We start from the raw sequence: 15,796 nt of genomic DNA, 5'->3' as shown, positions 1-15,796 counted from the left end.
TCAATGCATGGCAATTGGGAAATTTTTCCATATAAAGTAAAACAGTAGTTCTCGATAAAATAATAGTATTATCTTTAGATGTAAATGTGTTATAATTCTTATTTTACAATTTTTTTTAAAAAAATCTTCATAGTCGAATTATTAAAAAAAATTTTACTTTATTTATTAAAAAATTAGTGCTATAAATAAAAAAATTTAAAAATATATTTCGATTTCTTTTCATACAATGTACTTAATGATGCATTTTTTTGAATATCTAAAAATAATTTAATTGTGTGAATCTATTTTATAAGACTTAAAGTGAGGAAAAAAAGTTCTTTTTTTCAAAAAGTAACAATTAAGAAATTAATCATTGTAAGTAATTCTCTTTCTTCTTGATATTTTTATTTCCCATTTCAAACGGAATTCCTTTTTGTGATTATAATATTTTTTTAAGCTATAAAAGTGCTAACTTTTATTTATTTATTTATTTATTTATTTTACAGCGTACAAAATTCTTCTTGCTCTGATATCACTACCACGTTGAACGTGAAAAATTGAAATCAAAATATCTGAAAGCACTATTCCAAATAAAAAAAATTCCCGATATCAATATTATATTGATATAATTTTTTAACAGCTAAAAAAATGTATCAAAGGAATATTAAAATATAAGTTTTGAAATAAAAAAAAAATATAACACCATATATATTTTCTCTGTTTATTTCTTAATTTTATTGCAGATAATTTATGAGAATTTTTATGTTTTACTGGACAATTTAATTTTTTTATATTTGAATTTTTATTTAAAAATATTAAAATTTCCACAATGCATTAAAAGAATTATTTTTTCGCAATTCATTAATTTCTTCCCAGTTTCACTTTTTTAAAATTCTTATTCTTACATGAAATTTGCGTTTTGTTTTTATATTTAGAAATTTCATATATACTTACACTTTTATTTCATGGCAATTTATAAAGAAATTTTGATCATTTCTCAATTTCCATATTTTACAGTTTTTATAAACTTATGCATAGAGCTAATAAAAGGCAATTAAAAATTTTGCTTATAAAACGAAACAAAATGGATTGGATCCAATCAAAGAAACAAATTCAAATTAATGATCGGCACCGCAACAGAACCTTCGGACTTGACGGTTTCCCCCACTGTACCAATTCTGGTACATTCTTAAAAACACAAAACCTATTTTCTCACCATTTCGCCATTCTCCGGGCTTATTTTCACCTTCAAGACCTCCATACCACCCGGCTCAGGAAGAGCGCCAACAGCGCGATGTGCAGGTCAAGGAAATATCTAACGGAACTGGCGTAGGTTCTCAGCATCAGCCGAGGCCAACTAATTCCAAGACCATCCCCAGTGAACCCTGCGTGGGAAAAAAAACATGGAAACCATTTTTATGGAAACCACCGCCAAGCAACCCACCGTGTGGTCGATAACCGGTCGGGTGCCCCTTTTTCCCTCTGAGTACATTGGCCACTGATGATCCTCCCGAACAGAGGATCTTGGCCTTGGTGCGAAGCATCGAACCTGAGCCCGAACCCTTTTTTCTGCCCTGCCAGAAAGTGAATTTTCTTGCGTTCAAGGCCGAGCATTCCTCGTGGCCTTGAGATGCAGAGGGGAATGACCACGAAGAGGAGAGGGAAGACCCCAGGAAGCAGTTGGTGTGACGTCAGATAATAAGATGGCAACAAACACCCGCCCAGTAACAGCGGCCCCAACTAAATTTTTCAAATGTATCTCTTCAACCGTAGCGTTTGTAGGTATTCTCTCAAGGGTAGAGAAAAATGGAAGTTATGGTTGAAACAAAAATTAATTGTTAAAGAAAATAAAAAAGCATCGCAGGTGGTTCACATCAAGGAAGAGGTTGGACAGATAACGTGACAAGTCACGTGTGTTTTCCAAGTGATATAAGCGAACCAACACACGTTTCACCGTAACTGCTGGATGGTTGATAATGAAATCACAGTACAACTTAGCTGAAAGGTACTTCTTAAGATATGCAAAGAGGAATTAATTTTTTAAAAAGCATTCGAGCCATAAAACTGACACTGAAAAGTAATTTTCCTGCCAGGCATCTTTTAAATTACATGTATAAAAAAAAACTTCAATGACACATTAACATCATATATTACACAAATGGGGAGGGATCGTTAAAATTGGAAATACAGCCAATGTATTATTTCTAGGGTAACGCATAAAAAGTATATGCTATTTTTATCTTTTAATTCTCGGCATAAGCGGATTTCCACCTAGGGAGGTGTCAAGGGCCTCAAGGCTGAGAAGTTGTCAAAAGTAAGTTGATCAAAAAAAAATTTTTTTTTCTTAGTTTACAAATAAAATAGATTTTTTTTTAAAAAATCACAAATTCTACAAATGATAAAATACTGGGATAATGTCAACAAGTACAATTACAAGATCAAGTACAATTGACCACAAATCTATATATTTCATTTCACTTCACTTTGTTATTTGAGTATTTATAAATACAGGAATTCTGCATCAATAATATTGGGTACAAACACTACGGCTAGACACTATGGAATCATAACAGATGAATTAAAAAAACGTATATTCATAAACTTGATAAAGTAAAATAAAACTAATTAATCTAAAATAAATCATTAATATGTTAAAAATGTGTTGAAATATGAAACTTAAATGACCACCTTATTTTAAGAGAAATCTCATAACAGGTACTATCTAGGACAGCAAAATATCTAAATGGGCCAAAGATTCTCTGATGATCTGAATCCTATCAAAAATTATAAAGAAGATTCTCTAATAAATTCAACAACAAATATAATTGCTTTTTAAAAAACATTCATCATGGTAAAAGAAATAAGTAAAAATATTTTCACAATCATAAGAAACAAAAAGAAAGAAAAAAAAAGTTTTTTAAACCAAGGTAACGAAATGAATTTTAATACTAGCTTCTTAGTGTTAAAACTCAATCATCATTTTCAAATTTCTTCAGAATATTTTGTTTTAGTAAAATTTCCTTGCATTAAACACCGACAATTCAGATAAATTTAACCTTTTCTTCTAGCAACAGAAGTTTTAAAGATATAAGCCCACGCACTGGTAATCACAAGTTGACTAGTCCACCCGCCCTGAAGCACGCGAATAAATCTGAATGACTGAACCGCCGCCAGAGCATTGGCGGGAACTGAGGTAGATTCCTAAGGGCCATCACCAGTCACGGTACAATCCCTCCCGTGGAAGTTATGTTCCGTCATCAGTAGGAAGTAGCTAACCCCACACCATTTCTGTAACCACCCAGGTGGATAGAACTAATCATCATACCGGAAGCTACTCATCCTCATATCTGAGGTTCTCCCGGTTTGATGCACGCTCCGGTAGGCATATAAATGGAAAAAAATATTTTAAAAAAAGAAGTTCATGAAGTCCATTAATTATCTAATAACAATAATTTATAGTTCGCAAACAATTCCTGAAATGTCTGAAAGAGAAACTGCATTAAAACGTCGGAAATTTTGTGGAAACCATTAATATTCCTATGTATCAAAAACTTACATAATTTTAATTGTGTTGCTTCATTTTATAAGATCTCAAATTTTGAAAGTACTAAATAATTTATCTCTCATAAAATAACTATGCATTAAAATTTTCAAATATGAATACTAAACAACAAGAACCAGATATCAATGTTTTCCGACATACATCAACTATCTAACAAAAAAAATTATGACGTGAGCGTAAACCAGAGCTTTAAATTTAAAATTAAGGACCTCGATTTCAAATAGAGCAATTTCTAAACTTATCAGTGTTTTAGCAACAGATGGCAAGTGCATCAAATAATTTTTCACATAATAAACAAAAATGATAAAGGAATTTCTATCCAAATTATAATTAACATAAACATTGTTTTAATGATATCAAAAAAAAAAAAAAAAAAAAAAAAAACCGACGGTGAAAAGTTAAATGTCGATAAATGAAATACCGTGAAATTCGCTGAGGAATAACTGTTCGTGAAATGTCAACGTCGAGTTTGTCTGCTCAGCTGTTTTCAGCTACAGCTGAAATTAATTTGAATTTGTGCTCGAAATCGCTTAATGCGCAAAAGTGAATTAATCATATTAATAAAGAGAAATAGCTTTTTTATTGCCCAGCTGGGTTGCAGAACTTTAAGGCAAACCAAAACTGGAACTCTACAATTTTTCCCTCCTCCTCTATCTCAAATTGTTTTGCTTGATTGTACTTATTTTTTTTATTGATGTTATTTATTTTTATTATCTCCCACGTCGGATGCACTCCAAAATTTGAATGAGAAGTCTCCGATATGAGGTTAATTTTCGATTCTTTGTGGATATAGAAATGGTGTGTGGTTGATCTATCTCCATTCTGATGGCGGGACATTCTTTCCACGGACGCAATTGTACCATGTTCGGTGATGATCATTAGAAGCCAATTTTAATTCCTGTTTCAGTATTGTCATGAAGACAGACATTTAGTTTAAATTGAACATTTTATAGCAAAGCAGGCTGCGATTATCTATTTATTGTAAATAAATATTAAGATGAAGATAATAGCTTCAGAAAACAAAATAGAAAAAAAGATTTAAATATTTTACACTGAATGATTCTCACTTCTGAGTTGACAAGTCGCCACTGTACATAATAAAGTTAAGGAATAATTTAAATCGACTGAAAACATGATTAAAAAAAAACAAGTTTTAGCTTAATAGAGTTTTTTTTTTTTTTTTTTTTTTTTTAAGCAATACAACTCTCCGAGAAATCATTTGTTGGTTCAAGTACAGACGCTGCAAAATAAATTTAGTTGATCGATGGAAAATGTTTAAAATGATGAAGATATATAGTCACCTCATTTATTTTTTACAACTTGGTGGCTTGCCAATAAAATAGAGAACAGTAGTTAAAAAGAATACATAAGAAGTGATGTTAAAAAAAATAAGGAACTTTGACATTTTAGTGGTACTTGTTTTTTTTAAACTTGAATGCCTGGCGTTCTTTTTTTTTTTAGTAAAATTAAAGGAAGGAAAAGAAAACACTTGATATCCAAATTAGTTAGACAAAATATGTGACTGTCAAAATTACTATTCTAATATTATAAATCAAGGTTTAATTCATTTAAATAAAATTATATCGCTTAATACTGAATTATATCGTTTTATACTGACTTTATAACTTTTGCTATGATAATTATACTATTATTTAATATAATTTTATTCAGTGTTTTTTCAACTTCGTGATGAACAATTTATGAAAGCACTTTGAGTTAAATTTTCCACTGCTAGTCTAAAAGTGAAATACATGATTCTATGTCAGACTGCAGCCTGTAGTTTAAATCCTTGTCTCAGTTCATATAAAATACATGTGTAAAAATTTATGGTTAATGCTTTTTTTTTAATTCTATGAATAATAGTTTGTCATCTTAATCCATAAAAAGACAAATTTAACCGGAAAAAACAAAACCAATAAAAAAACCAAATTTAACCAAAAAAGAAACCAATAAGAAAATTTTTATTCATAATAAAAGGTTGTGTGTGTGTGTGTGTGTGTGTGTGTGTGTGTGTGTGTGTGTGTGTGTGTGTGTGTGTGTGTGTGTGTGTGTGTGTGTGCGTGCGTGCGTGTGTGTGCGTGCGTGTGTGTGTGCCTGCTGCACAAGCTAGAAAATTTGCCCTACCGCCGCTAAACTAGGAACATACACAATCTGGAGAATGGTAATATAAAACTTTTTTTTTATTTTAATTAAAATTAATTAATGTAATTTTTTAACTGTCATTAAAAATTAAGCTAAATTCTCTCAGTTTTCCGCTACAACTTTCGAAAATGTTACAGTGCAAAAATAACTTTCACATCACCTTAAAATTCAAAAAATTATTTTCTCGATGACACATTTTTTTTTTCTGCCGCACAACTATTGGTTATTTGTAACTTTTTTAACTAACAACACATTTCTTATAAAATAAAATTTATCCTGCAAAAGCACATTTCACGTGCATGAAAAAAATTAGATTCTATCAACGTGTTTTCACATCACGTTGACAAAAAGCCCGAACTAAAAAAAATCCAACTTTTACTGTAAACTAATAAGAATAAGTTTCAACACGTGTCTATAAGAAATGAAATAAATATAAAATATATTTCCTGGAAGAGCTAGTGAAAGATTACTGTTAAGTTCTAAAATGTCAATTATTATCATATTACGGTATTAAATATTGTTTTTTTCTAATAATTCTATGATGTTTTAAATAATCTAAATATAGGAAATCCACTCTGAACGGGGCTGAACAAACTCAATTCTAAATCATTAGAAATAGGAATAAACAAATAAGAAAAGAGGCTAAATAAAGTAAGTAATAATTTTTTTATGCCATTTGAGTCAATAAATGTTTAATAAATTACAGAATTTGAAATTGAATTTTTTTTTGCAAACCCTCGATCTCTTGACTTATAGTTAATAAAATATTCCTCAGATTTTAAATAAAAAAAGTTAAACTCTTTTGCTGCAAAAAAGGTTTTAAGAAAATTTGGCGCAATTTTAGACCATTCCAATAACCGTCTCTAAGAAAAATTTCCCAAGGCTAATTAGCCTAAAATATGAAACTGATGATTGTAGTAAAATACTGATATATTTCCTTACACGGTCAGATTTAGTTAAAAAAAAAAAAAAATAGAAACTTTTTTTTTTTTTTTCATTTCTATTTAAAAAAGCTAGAGAATATTTTACTGAATATGATTCCTTAGAACCAAAGGACTGCATAAAATTAAAACTTCATATTTTTTTCAGAAGTACATTTTATGACTGAAACAAAATTATTATTCACGCTATTTAACTGCTTTGAAAGTAAAACTAAAAACTGAATTTTATGACGAATCAGAGAGATTTTTATTGAACAAACATTTGAGATACCCCATAAATCATTAAAAATATTTTGTATTACACATACGACGACAATTCTGAAAGATTCTATTTTCTGTGCTCATATTTTTTAAAAACATGTTTGTTGATTTCAGCAAAAAATGTTTTTGTATTAATTGAATTTAATCACTTCAAATTAAAATTCAATCTTTAGAGAAGCTCATAAAAAATAAGGCAAATGTATATAAAAGGAACAGAACAGTTTAAAGCTTATAAAATCGTATAAGTTAGATATCTATCAAAATGTGAAGCTTTTTTTTTCTGTAGAAGCTATTAAGACCATTTTACATAAATATTTAATTGAACATTTTACTGAACATTAATCACTGATCGCCAAAGGCGTTTAGTATAAAGCAGAATATAAATAGTGCATATAAAATAAATATTGGATATATTTTCCCTTTAATATTGTGATAGTTAGATAAGGAATGCACATCTATAGCGTTTTCATATTCTACAATATTTTCCGAGTAATATAATTTTTAAAATCAATTTTATTCCTGAGGCTGCTGTTCAGTATTTTTTTCCCCTGTCTCACTCTCTTCTCTACTCTACTCAAGTCTTCTCCATAGAGTAAATCTTATTCAAAACCAAATATCAATTATTACACACTTTCACTTAAAAAGCAATTTTACGACTTCCCCACGACAAAATACAAACGCGATTTACAATTCGCAAAAAATAAATTTCACGATAATACATAATTATAGAATGTATTTTTGTTTATAATTCTATAGAACACATATTGTGTATTTATTTATTTTTTACATTAAATACAATGATTGAAAATACATAAATTGATATTTTGCGTTTTAAGTGCAATTTTATCACCAGTTTAAATGGAAGCATCGTTGGATAATTTATTATATTTTTCTTAATAACAATTCGACTTACGATTTGCTATTAAGAATGGAACTACGTAAAAAATCTAAGACGGTCTATATTTATACAGGCAATTTTTTTTTATTTATTTCTGATAACTGCATTTTATTATCCCTAGATACAAAGTATCTATCTATTCCTTCTGTTTAATCCAGTGATTAGAAACTTATGGATCAAAAAGGTCCTTTTCATATTTGTTTTAGGAGCTGCATTCCGAAAATTGAAAACCGATGGATCAGAAATACTTTTGAAAGACAATATAAAGAAAAAGAAAATGAAATAAAAATTAAAATTAAAAAAAAAAAAGATTCGTTAACTGAACTGCCATATGACCAGATTCTATAATTATGTTTTAGAACATCATTGGTTCCATTCTGAATAAATATTCTGCAACAGTATTTAGAAATTGCCAAACAGCATCATTAGTCTGATTTTGGATAAATATTCGGCAACAGTATTAAGAAATTACCAAACATCATTGGTTCTAATCTAAAAAAAAATTGCGGTATTAAAAAATCGATACATTTGTATTGAAGCAATTGATGATGATCTCGATCATTTATCAATGTGAACGGCGTTTTCTTAATTTCAATTTTTCTGAAACTTAAGTACAAGAAAATAAACTAAGAAAATAAAACAAAACATGACTGGATGTTGAACCTATCAAGTCTTATTTCAAACACTGATTCTCAAGAGAAGGTCCAACTATTTCCAAAATACTACTGCGATTTTCTTTTTAAATCTTGTTCGTATTTTTTTTGCATTGTGACAATCGAGTAATTACGATAAAGTTTCCTGATCTGTGAACAATATATATTTAACAATTAACAATAAATGCATGGGTATTCTTTAGTTATTACCAACACATTATATTATATAATTTTTAGTTTAAGTAGAATGCAGGTTCGAAGCAGTGAAGAGACTTGGTATTTTTAATTTCGTTTTAATATCCATTTCGGGAAAGCATAATTATTAACAAGAAGACGCAGCGCAGCACAAACACAGAAGTCAAAAAGGGACGAACAAATGATCACTAGTCTTATATAACATAGGATTTCTGGCCAGGCGCTAATTCAATACACGTGGTTACCTTTGACACCTTTTCAAAGGCAACCGTAGATATCACTTTCTCTTGATACGTAGTACTGATGGCGCATTATTTTTACAAAAAGATTAATTATTGGGAGGGAATTGGATCACGAAATAAGAGAATATTTTTAGAATGAAATTACTATGGGCTAAATTGAGATAAAGTTTTGGAAATTAATTTGGATCAAATCAAGAGTTTAAAATATCATTACATATATATATCATAAACAAAAAAACTCTAGAGCAAAACCAAAAATTGGAGATCCAAGGTTTACATACTTCATCACGCAGACGGGTAGAACAGAGTAAAAGAAATTTCAAAGAAGGCAATCGAACTGTTTTTAGAAGACACAAGATATCTCAGAACCAGCGTTACAAACTTCTTGGAGGAGGAGGGTGCATCAAGTGGACTTATAGCAGTGCTAGAAATCACGTAACAATTCTGAGTCGGAAATGCTTACCAGATGAGGACAATGGCATTGCATATGATTTCCCAGCGATCCTGCAGAGACACTTTATTTCAGAATTCCTCAGAAAGACTGAACAATTATAACGAATGACGTCACAGCTGCCTGTGCGATGAGAGTGAACACACAACCAATGACGCAGTAATAACATCATAACTATATTAAATTGAATTCTATTGAGCCAATAAAAGGTTCTTGTTCTTCAACCCACTTTTTGATTGCCTTTTATCACAATATAATTTTTTTTTAATCTAAAAAAGCAGAAAGCCCCTTCACTAACATGGAAATCATTGGTTATGATATGACGTCTTTGTCTATGATTACTGAATCGTGCTACGCAATATTGAAATAGAGAATTTTGGCAATAAAGTTCGGGAATCACGTACACATGCAACGCCATCTACCGTGTCAGGTAAGCATTTCGAACCGCATTTCTATGCGATTTTGATTCGTCTAAGTGAAACCTACCCCTCTTAGAAGTTTGTAACCTGATATCCTGTAAAAATTAATAATAATGAGTTTTACAATAAGAATAAATCTGTAAGACATTAATTATTAAATTATTTATATTCTCGGAAGTGTTTAATACATTTCTATCAATCGCAATGCCGATCTCTGATACTTCCAAAGAGCTCCATTAGAATTTCGTGAAATTTTGTACGCATATGGACTCCGACATGACATCATTCTAGACGTTAAAAATCATTAAAACATCTCCTTAACGAGCAATCTTTAAGATCAGAATGAATTTCCGTTTAACTATCAAGATCTAGCAAGTAGATTTTTGAAAATAAAGAAGACTCGAGGTTTTATGTGGTTTCTGTCGATCCGAGGTTCAATGTTGTCTTTCATTGAAGCCGACTCATTAAAACACAAAAGTCAGTAATGCTAAATCTATTTCCTCCTAAACATGACAAAATAAAATTCATCAAATTCATTTTAATTAAATATAAACAATAAAAAACAAGTTGATTACAATCTATGCAAAGGGAAGGAGAGCCGCATAAAAAAAGAAGAAAAAAGAGAGATAAGACAGGCATATTTTACGAGGAGATTCCGAATGACTGCATGAACACAATGGACATGTGGTTTAATTTCACTTCCCACGAATACTGAATAAAGAGCCGTACACGAAGGGGACGTAAAACAGAAAAATTATACCCCTCTGAGACTATCCATTGTATAATTAAGCAGAGTTGAATTTCCAACTACCTTCTGCAAGTCTGGGAAAGAAAGTATTCAAGGAAATGACGGCTGGGTGAAACGAACGTCGCCAAAAATTTCAGTAGATAAATAAATAAAGGCGCATAGAGTTATTTTATTTTTACTTTCTCGTATACGTAGTATAGAAAAAGAATTGTAATCGCAATAAAAGATCGAACTCGAACTTTTGACCAATCCCCACGTTTTAGAGTTCCATGAATTCCGAAAACATATTTTTGGAAAATGTATGCCTATCTGTTTGTAACAAAGATAACTTAAACGCTTTGAGCTAGATGGATGAAATTTGGTATACGATTTTTACACCAAATTTGTAGATTTCCATGAGATTTCGAGCAAAATTCGCTCAAGAGCTCTTTGTCCGGTTGTTCGAATATAAGTGAACAAGACAACTGCAAAATGAAGAAAACTAGGTAGATAAAAATCGGTACACAAATTTAACATCTAGCATAAAGCAGACACCTATAAAATTAAGGGGCCAAATTAAAAAAGAGGTTGACAGTCTGTCGGTCTGTACTTTCAGAAAATTTAAATAAAATAACTGAAAATCGCAAAGATTTATGTATATTAAATTTGGTAGGAGATTTTGTGACTGCAAGCGTAATTTTTTTTTATGAAGTTTTTGTTTCAGACGGTTGGGAAAAACGTGCATAAAACACAATTTTTGATACTATTAACCTCATGTAAGAAAAACGCAAAGGAGGGTACGACAGATTCAGTGAAAATCTTAAAATCACGCCAAAGATTAATATTTCGAAACTATTGTAAACCTATTCTATGCAAGGCGTTCTCGAGGATAACAACTTTATTAAAGAGCATGTGAGAAAGTCTTAGAGAGACTAACCACAACCACTGGTTATTTATTTATTTTATTTTTATTATTAACTAGCTTTATATCTTAATGCTCGTTAAAATTTTAATAATTGAATATTTTATGTAATTCTTACTTTAATAGCTTCCTTATCAAAATATTTTAGAACTTGAAATTTTGATAGTCATATAATTCACTGAAAATATCATAAAGGTCTTCCGTCATAACGTTATTCTAAAGGTCTTCAGTCATAACGTAATATGTATCTCTTTCATTTTTTTGTTAGCTCCCGTAGAATTTATACATTAAATTAAAGTGGAAATGATTAATCTGCAATTAATATAATACAAAGTATACAACTAACCTAAAAATAATTTAAATCAAGTCCACATCCGTGGAAAATAGTTGTCAACAATCAGAACACAATGCGCATGCGTGAATTTTCAACGCCAGTTGGTAGCGCAAATGCGTGAATTTTTCTACGCCAGTTGGGGTAACGCTATGTAGATTAGACATGTTTAAATTCCTTTATTCTGTTTTATTTCAATTCAAAAAGTACTTCAGAATGAATCTGAAAGATCGATTCATTAACAATGTTTAATTTTAAATGCTTCAAACATTAAGAAAATAAACAAGATCGTTTGAAATAATCGGTCGAAAAATGTTATTAGCGTGGGAAAAAAACTGAAGCCTTACTCATTTGGCGCTGGGGAAATAAAGATTTTTTTTTTTTTTTGCAGGAAAGTTAGTTTTTAATGATAATTAAAATTCTAACTAAAAATTCTAAAAAAGAGACCCCAGGGGCACATTCTCGCCCTCCTAGGTATACATGTACCAAATTTGATAGCTGTAAGTCAAACAGTCTGGCCTGTAGAGCGCCAACACACACACACACACACACACACACACATTGAGCTTTATATAAGTATAGATAGATGAAATAGTAGAAGAATTCATCCCTCTGTACGTGAGTATAAGAGGTACCGGCATAAAATTCATTTTTATTTTTGGATACACTAAGTAGAGAAAGTATTATAATTATCAAAACAACTGAACTCGAAATTTTGACAAATGCCCATATTTCAGATCTCCCCGAGTTAAAAAACATTCTTGGCATTATGCCTGCTGTCCGTTTATCTGAACACAAATTACTCTAGTTCAAAAAATGCTTTGAATTAGAGAGTTGAAATTTGATATATGGAGTTACGATCAAATTTGTAGATTTCTATAAAATTTTGAAAAAAATCCATTCACAAGAAATCTGTCCTTCTAACTCGACAATTAGAAAATGCAAAGCGGTAGGCAGAAAAAATTTGGTTAGCTAGATTAATAGCATATTTTTAACCCTTTCGCTACTGATCCGGCCCAACTGCCCATGCAAATTCTATCCTGGTAAGCCGGTTTCTGTTTAAAACCAGGAGCGAGGAAAACCAATTATCACTAAGGATGTCTCAACTTTATATCTTGCAATCCTCGTTTGAAATAAAAACCGGCACGTCAGGATAGAATTTATACTGCGGAATGGGCTGGATAAGTTGTGAAAGGGTTAATACACCTGTCTGTAGCCATCCTTGGTAAAACGATTTTAAGTAATTGCTTAGTCTTCTTGGTTGGAAATCAGCCACTGATTGGATCACACAATACAGGAAAACCAAAATCAGCTTATTATTTTAAAGTAATCTTTCTTTAAAATTCAAACATTTAAGACAATTGCATGTTAACTATATAAGATTTCAATTGATTAACCCTCTCCAATCAAAAATTATCATTTCTAAATTTTAAAAAATTAAATCCGGAAAAAATTTAGAAATGCCTAATGTTTAAAATAATTCATTTCGTTCGAATTAATGGATTTCTTTCATATCAATGAATTATAATTATTCATAAATTAAATTATTTGCATCCATGCCACGTTGCCATCTCGAAACATGTAAGTGTAATACGAGTGAAAGCGATGACAATTGTTGCACATTAAAAGAAAATTATTCAATGCTATTTGGCATCAAAAAACGGAAAGTGTAAGGCTACAACACTGTCTGCAATTCGTATCCGCCAATTTACAGGGGATTTTGGTGCAAGGCACGAATTCAAAATATACTTATTCCTCGAATTAAGACAAAAAAAAAAAAAAAAAAAAAGTAAATTTCAAAATAAAACGTAATATGTCATAGTTACGTTTAAAATATCTACAATAGGATACATATCATATATTTCCCCCATTGTGTACAGTTAGTACGAGTACGTAGATTGAATATTAGAATGTTACGTTCAATTTTTAAAGCATGTTTGATTGAAAAGTATAAATTCGACTTCCGATCAGTTGGACGTACGACTTTGCGGCCGGAACGACACTCAGTCGTATGTCGAGGATGACTTGTAATCTCTATCTCTACTAAATAATAAGGATGAGTGCACTGTTCGTTTCAGGATCTCACGATTAGCATTTTTCGATGATTGTACTTCAATAAGGGGTGGTCAGCAGAAAACTGAGCGATTATTACTCCTACTTCCGAATAATCTGAGTTCATCCTACTGTTAAATGCAAATATCCCCTCCTTTCCTCTCACCCTTCTTTGATGAAATAAACGAATCCTGACGCATGCGCAAAAGTGCCAAGGATTTCGACAGCGGCAATGAACTATATGTGTGTATGTCTGATGGCGCTCTCTAGACCAGACCACTTGCTCTAGAAACACTACACTTGGCACATATATGCTGTGGAGAGTAATAAAGTGTTTCGAGCTAGTTTTTTTCAATATTAATTAATTAAATAATAAATGAAATTTTGCCACCTTTCCACAGGTGCTTTCGAAAATATTGCAGCACAAAAATTATTTCTAAAACATTTTTAAAGAAAAAAAAATTTAAAACTACCTTTCCATTATAAAATTTTTTTTGCGGGAATATAGAACATTTTAGTTGATTTTATAATAATGAATAAATATATTTTTTTAGCGTATTTTACAACAATATATTGTTACGAAAAATTTTTCTACTACAAATACCGTCAATTAATCTTAATGACGCAGCGCATTTAATCTCTAATAGTTCATTAGTTCAGCAGTTTGTTTGCTGTCTAATCCTCCAGTTTCTTTACCTGTCGGCGACTCCGACCACTCTCACACACACAACTTCCGCCGATACACACACTTCTTCCGATACACACGACTTCTGACGATAGATTCAGATTGCCTGTCTTTTATAGTTCCGGGAGGCGGGGCTGGAATCTTCAGACCAATCAGGGCGTACCTGGCTGTATCTCGGGTCTTAGTGGATGGATCGTGAAAGTTCTCGAACTTTCCAGTAGTATCCATTTAGTCGCCAAACTCGCCAAATTCGTCGCCAAGTCGCCAAGCTCACAGGTCATTGACGCACAGGACAGATCTTACAAAGGGTTTTAACGGTTTTTCCCAGGATGACACTATTCGTACCGGGTAGCAAAATTACAGATTTGTAACAATATTATTACATTGCTGAAGTCGTTTTCGTTGTTGCTTTTAATATTTCATTCTGGCTATTTTTTTTCAGTTATCCAAATATAGAGATTCGACTTATTTTTTCCCATGCTGAATAAGTTTCAGTATACATCATACTTTTAGCTAAAAATTTTAGAAATTTTATGATACTTACAATGAAGATTTCACTACAAAACTTAACATAAATGAAGATTTTTAAAAAGCGACCATTTTTAAACGTTACTTTTCTTTCCTGCGATATAATTGGATGTATATGGACAGAAAATCTGGGAAGTGCACAGCATAACGAGCGGTTCATAAGATTCATAAAACGGTATGAGTTATAACAATTTGAAATTTAAAAATATTTTGCTGAGGGAGGGAATTAAGAGATAATCAGGCAAAATTTATATTGGCCATTACTTATGGCGAAACAACAGGTCTCTAAAAATCTCGGAAAAGAATATAAGAAGAGATGAGCTCAGATTATTGGATAGTAAAATTAAAGTTCCTAAAATAGAATTTCTACGTAACTTTCAGTTTAATAATTTACTTCAGTTTAAATAATTCCAGTGACGAACAATCCTTCATTTAAGCTTATGCTACCAAACCTAAATATGAACAATTTTTTTTTTTAATGTGCTTATTATTAAATATCTACTTTCACTGAAATCTCTCGGCAGGTGGCGCCAAAAGATGAAAGTAAAAATGCCCCGACAGCACTGAGTCCCTATTGAATTTCTGGGAGACAGTTCTTGAAATGATGAGATTGGCGGGGTTTAGAAGGAGTAATTCCTTTTCTGCTGACTCGTATAATCTTTTAGATATGAATCGAAGGAAGGGAAAAAGTTCCCTAATTCAGGCCAAGGCCAAAAGGGAAAAAGAGATAAATATTGAAACCTTGAATTCATGCTCTGCCTCAATGAATGATTCTACAAAAGATTTCGTTATTTCGCAAATTTTAAAT

The 15,796-nt window shown here is 31.1% G+C and overlaps 1 protein-coding gene across 4 annotated transcripts in view; it reads right to left on the bottom strand.

Annotated features, from left to right (window-relative positions):
* Positions 1-15,796, bottom strand: part of LOC129989276 (adenosylhomocysteinase-like 1) — a 369,980-nt gene that overhangs the window by 262,762 nt on the left and 91,422 nt on the right. Inside the window, exon 1 of one of the 4 annotated variants that reach the window (XM_056097696.1) lies at positions 1,196-1,281. The exons of the other annotated variants lie outside the window; for them this stretch is intronic. Within the exon in view, the coding sequence (XP_055953671.1) occupies positions 1,196-1,240 (45 nt within the window). The 5' untranslated portion in view covers positions 1,241-1,281. Of the gene's footprint in view, positions 1-1,195; positions 1,282-15,796 lie in introns of those variants that run through there. 4 annotated transcript variants of the gene reach the window in all.

Source organism: Argiope bruennichi, chromosome 10, assembly GCF_947563725.1.
Source record: "Argiope bruennichi chromosome 10, qqArgBrue1.1, whole genome shotgun sequence".
Taxonomy (NCBI): domain Eukaryota; kingdom Metazoa; phylum Arthropoda; class Arachnida; order Araneae; family Araneidae; genus Argiope; species Argiope bruennichi.
Note: the sequence above shows the minus strand (reverse complement) of the source record. Positions and strands in the feature narration are given on the sequence as shown.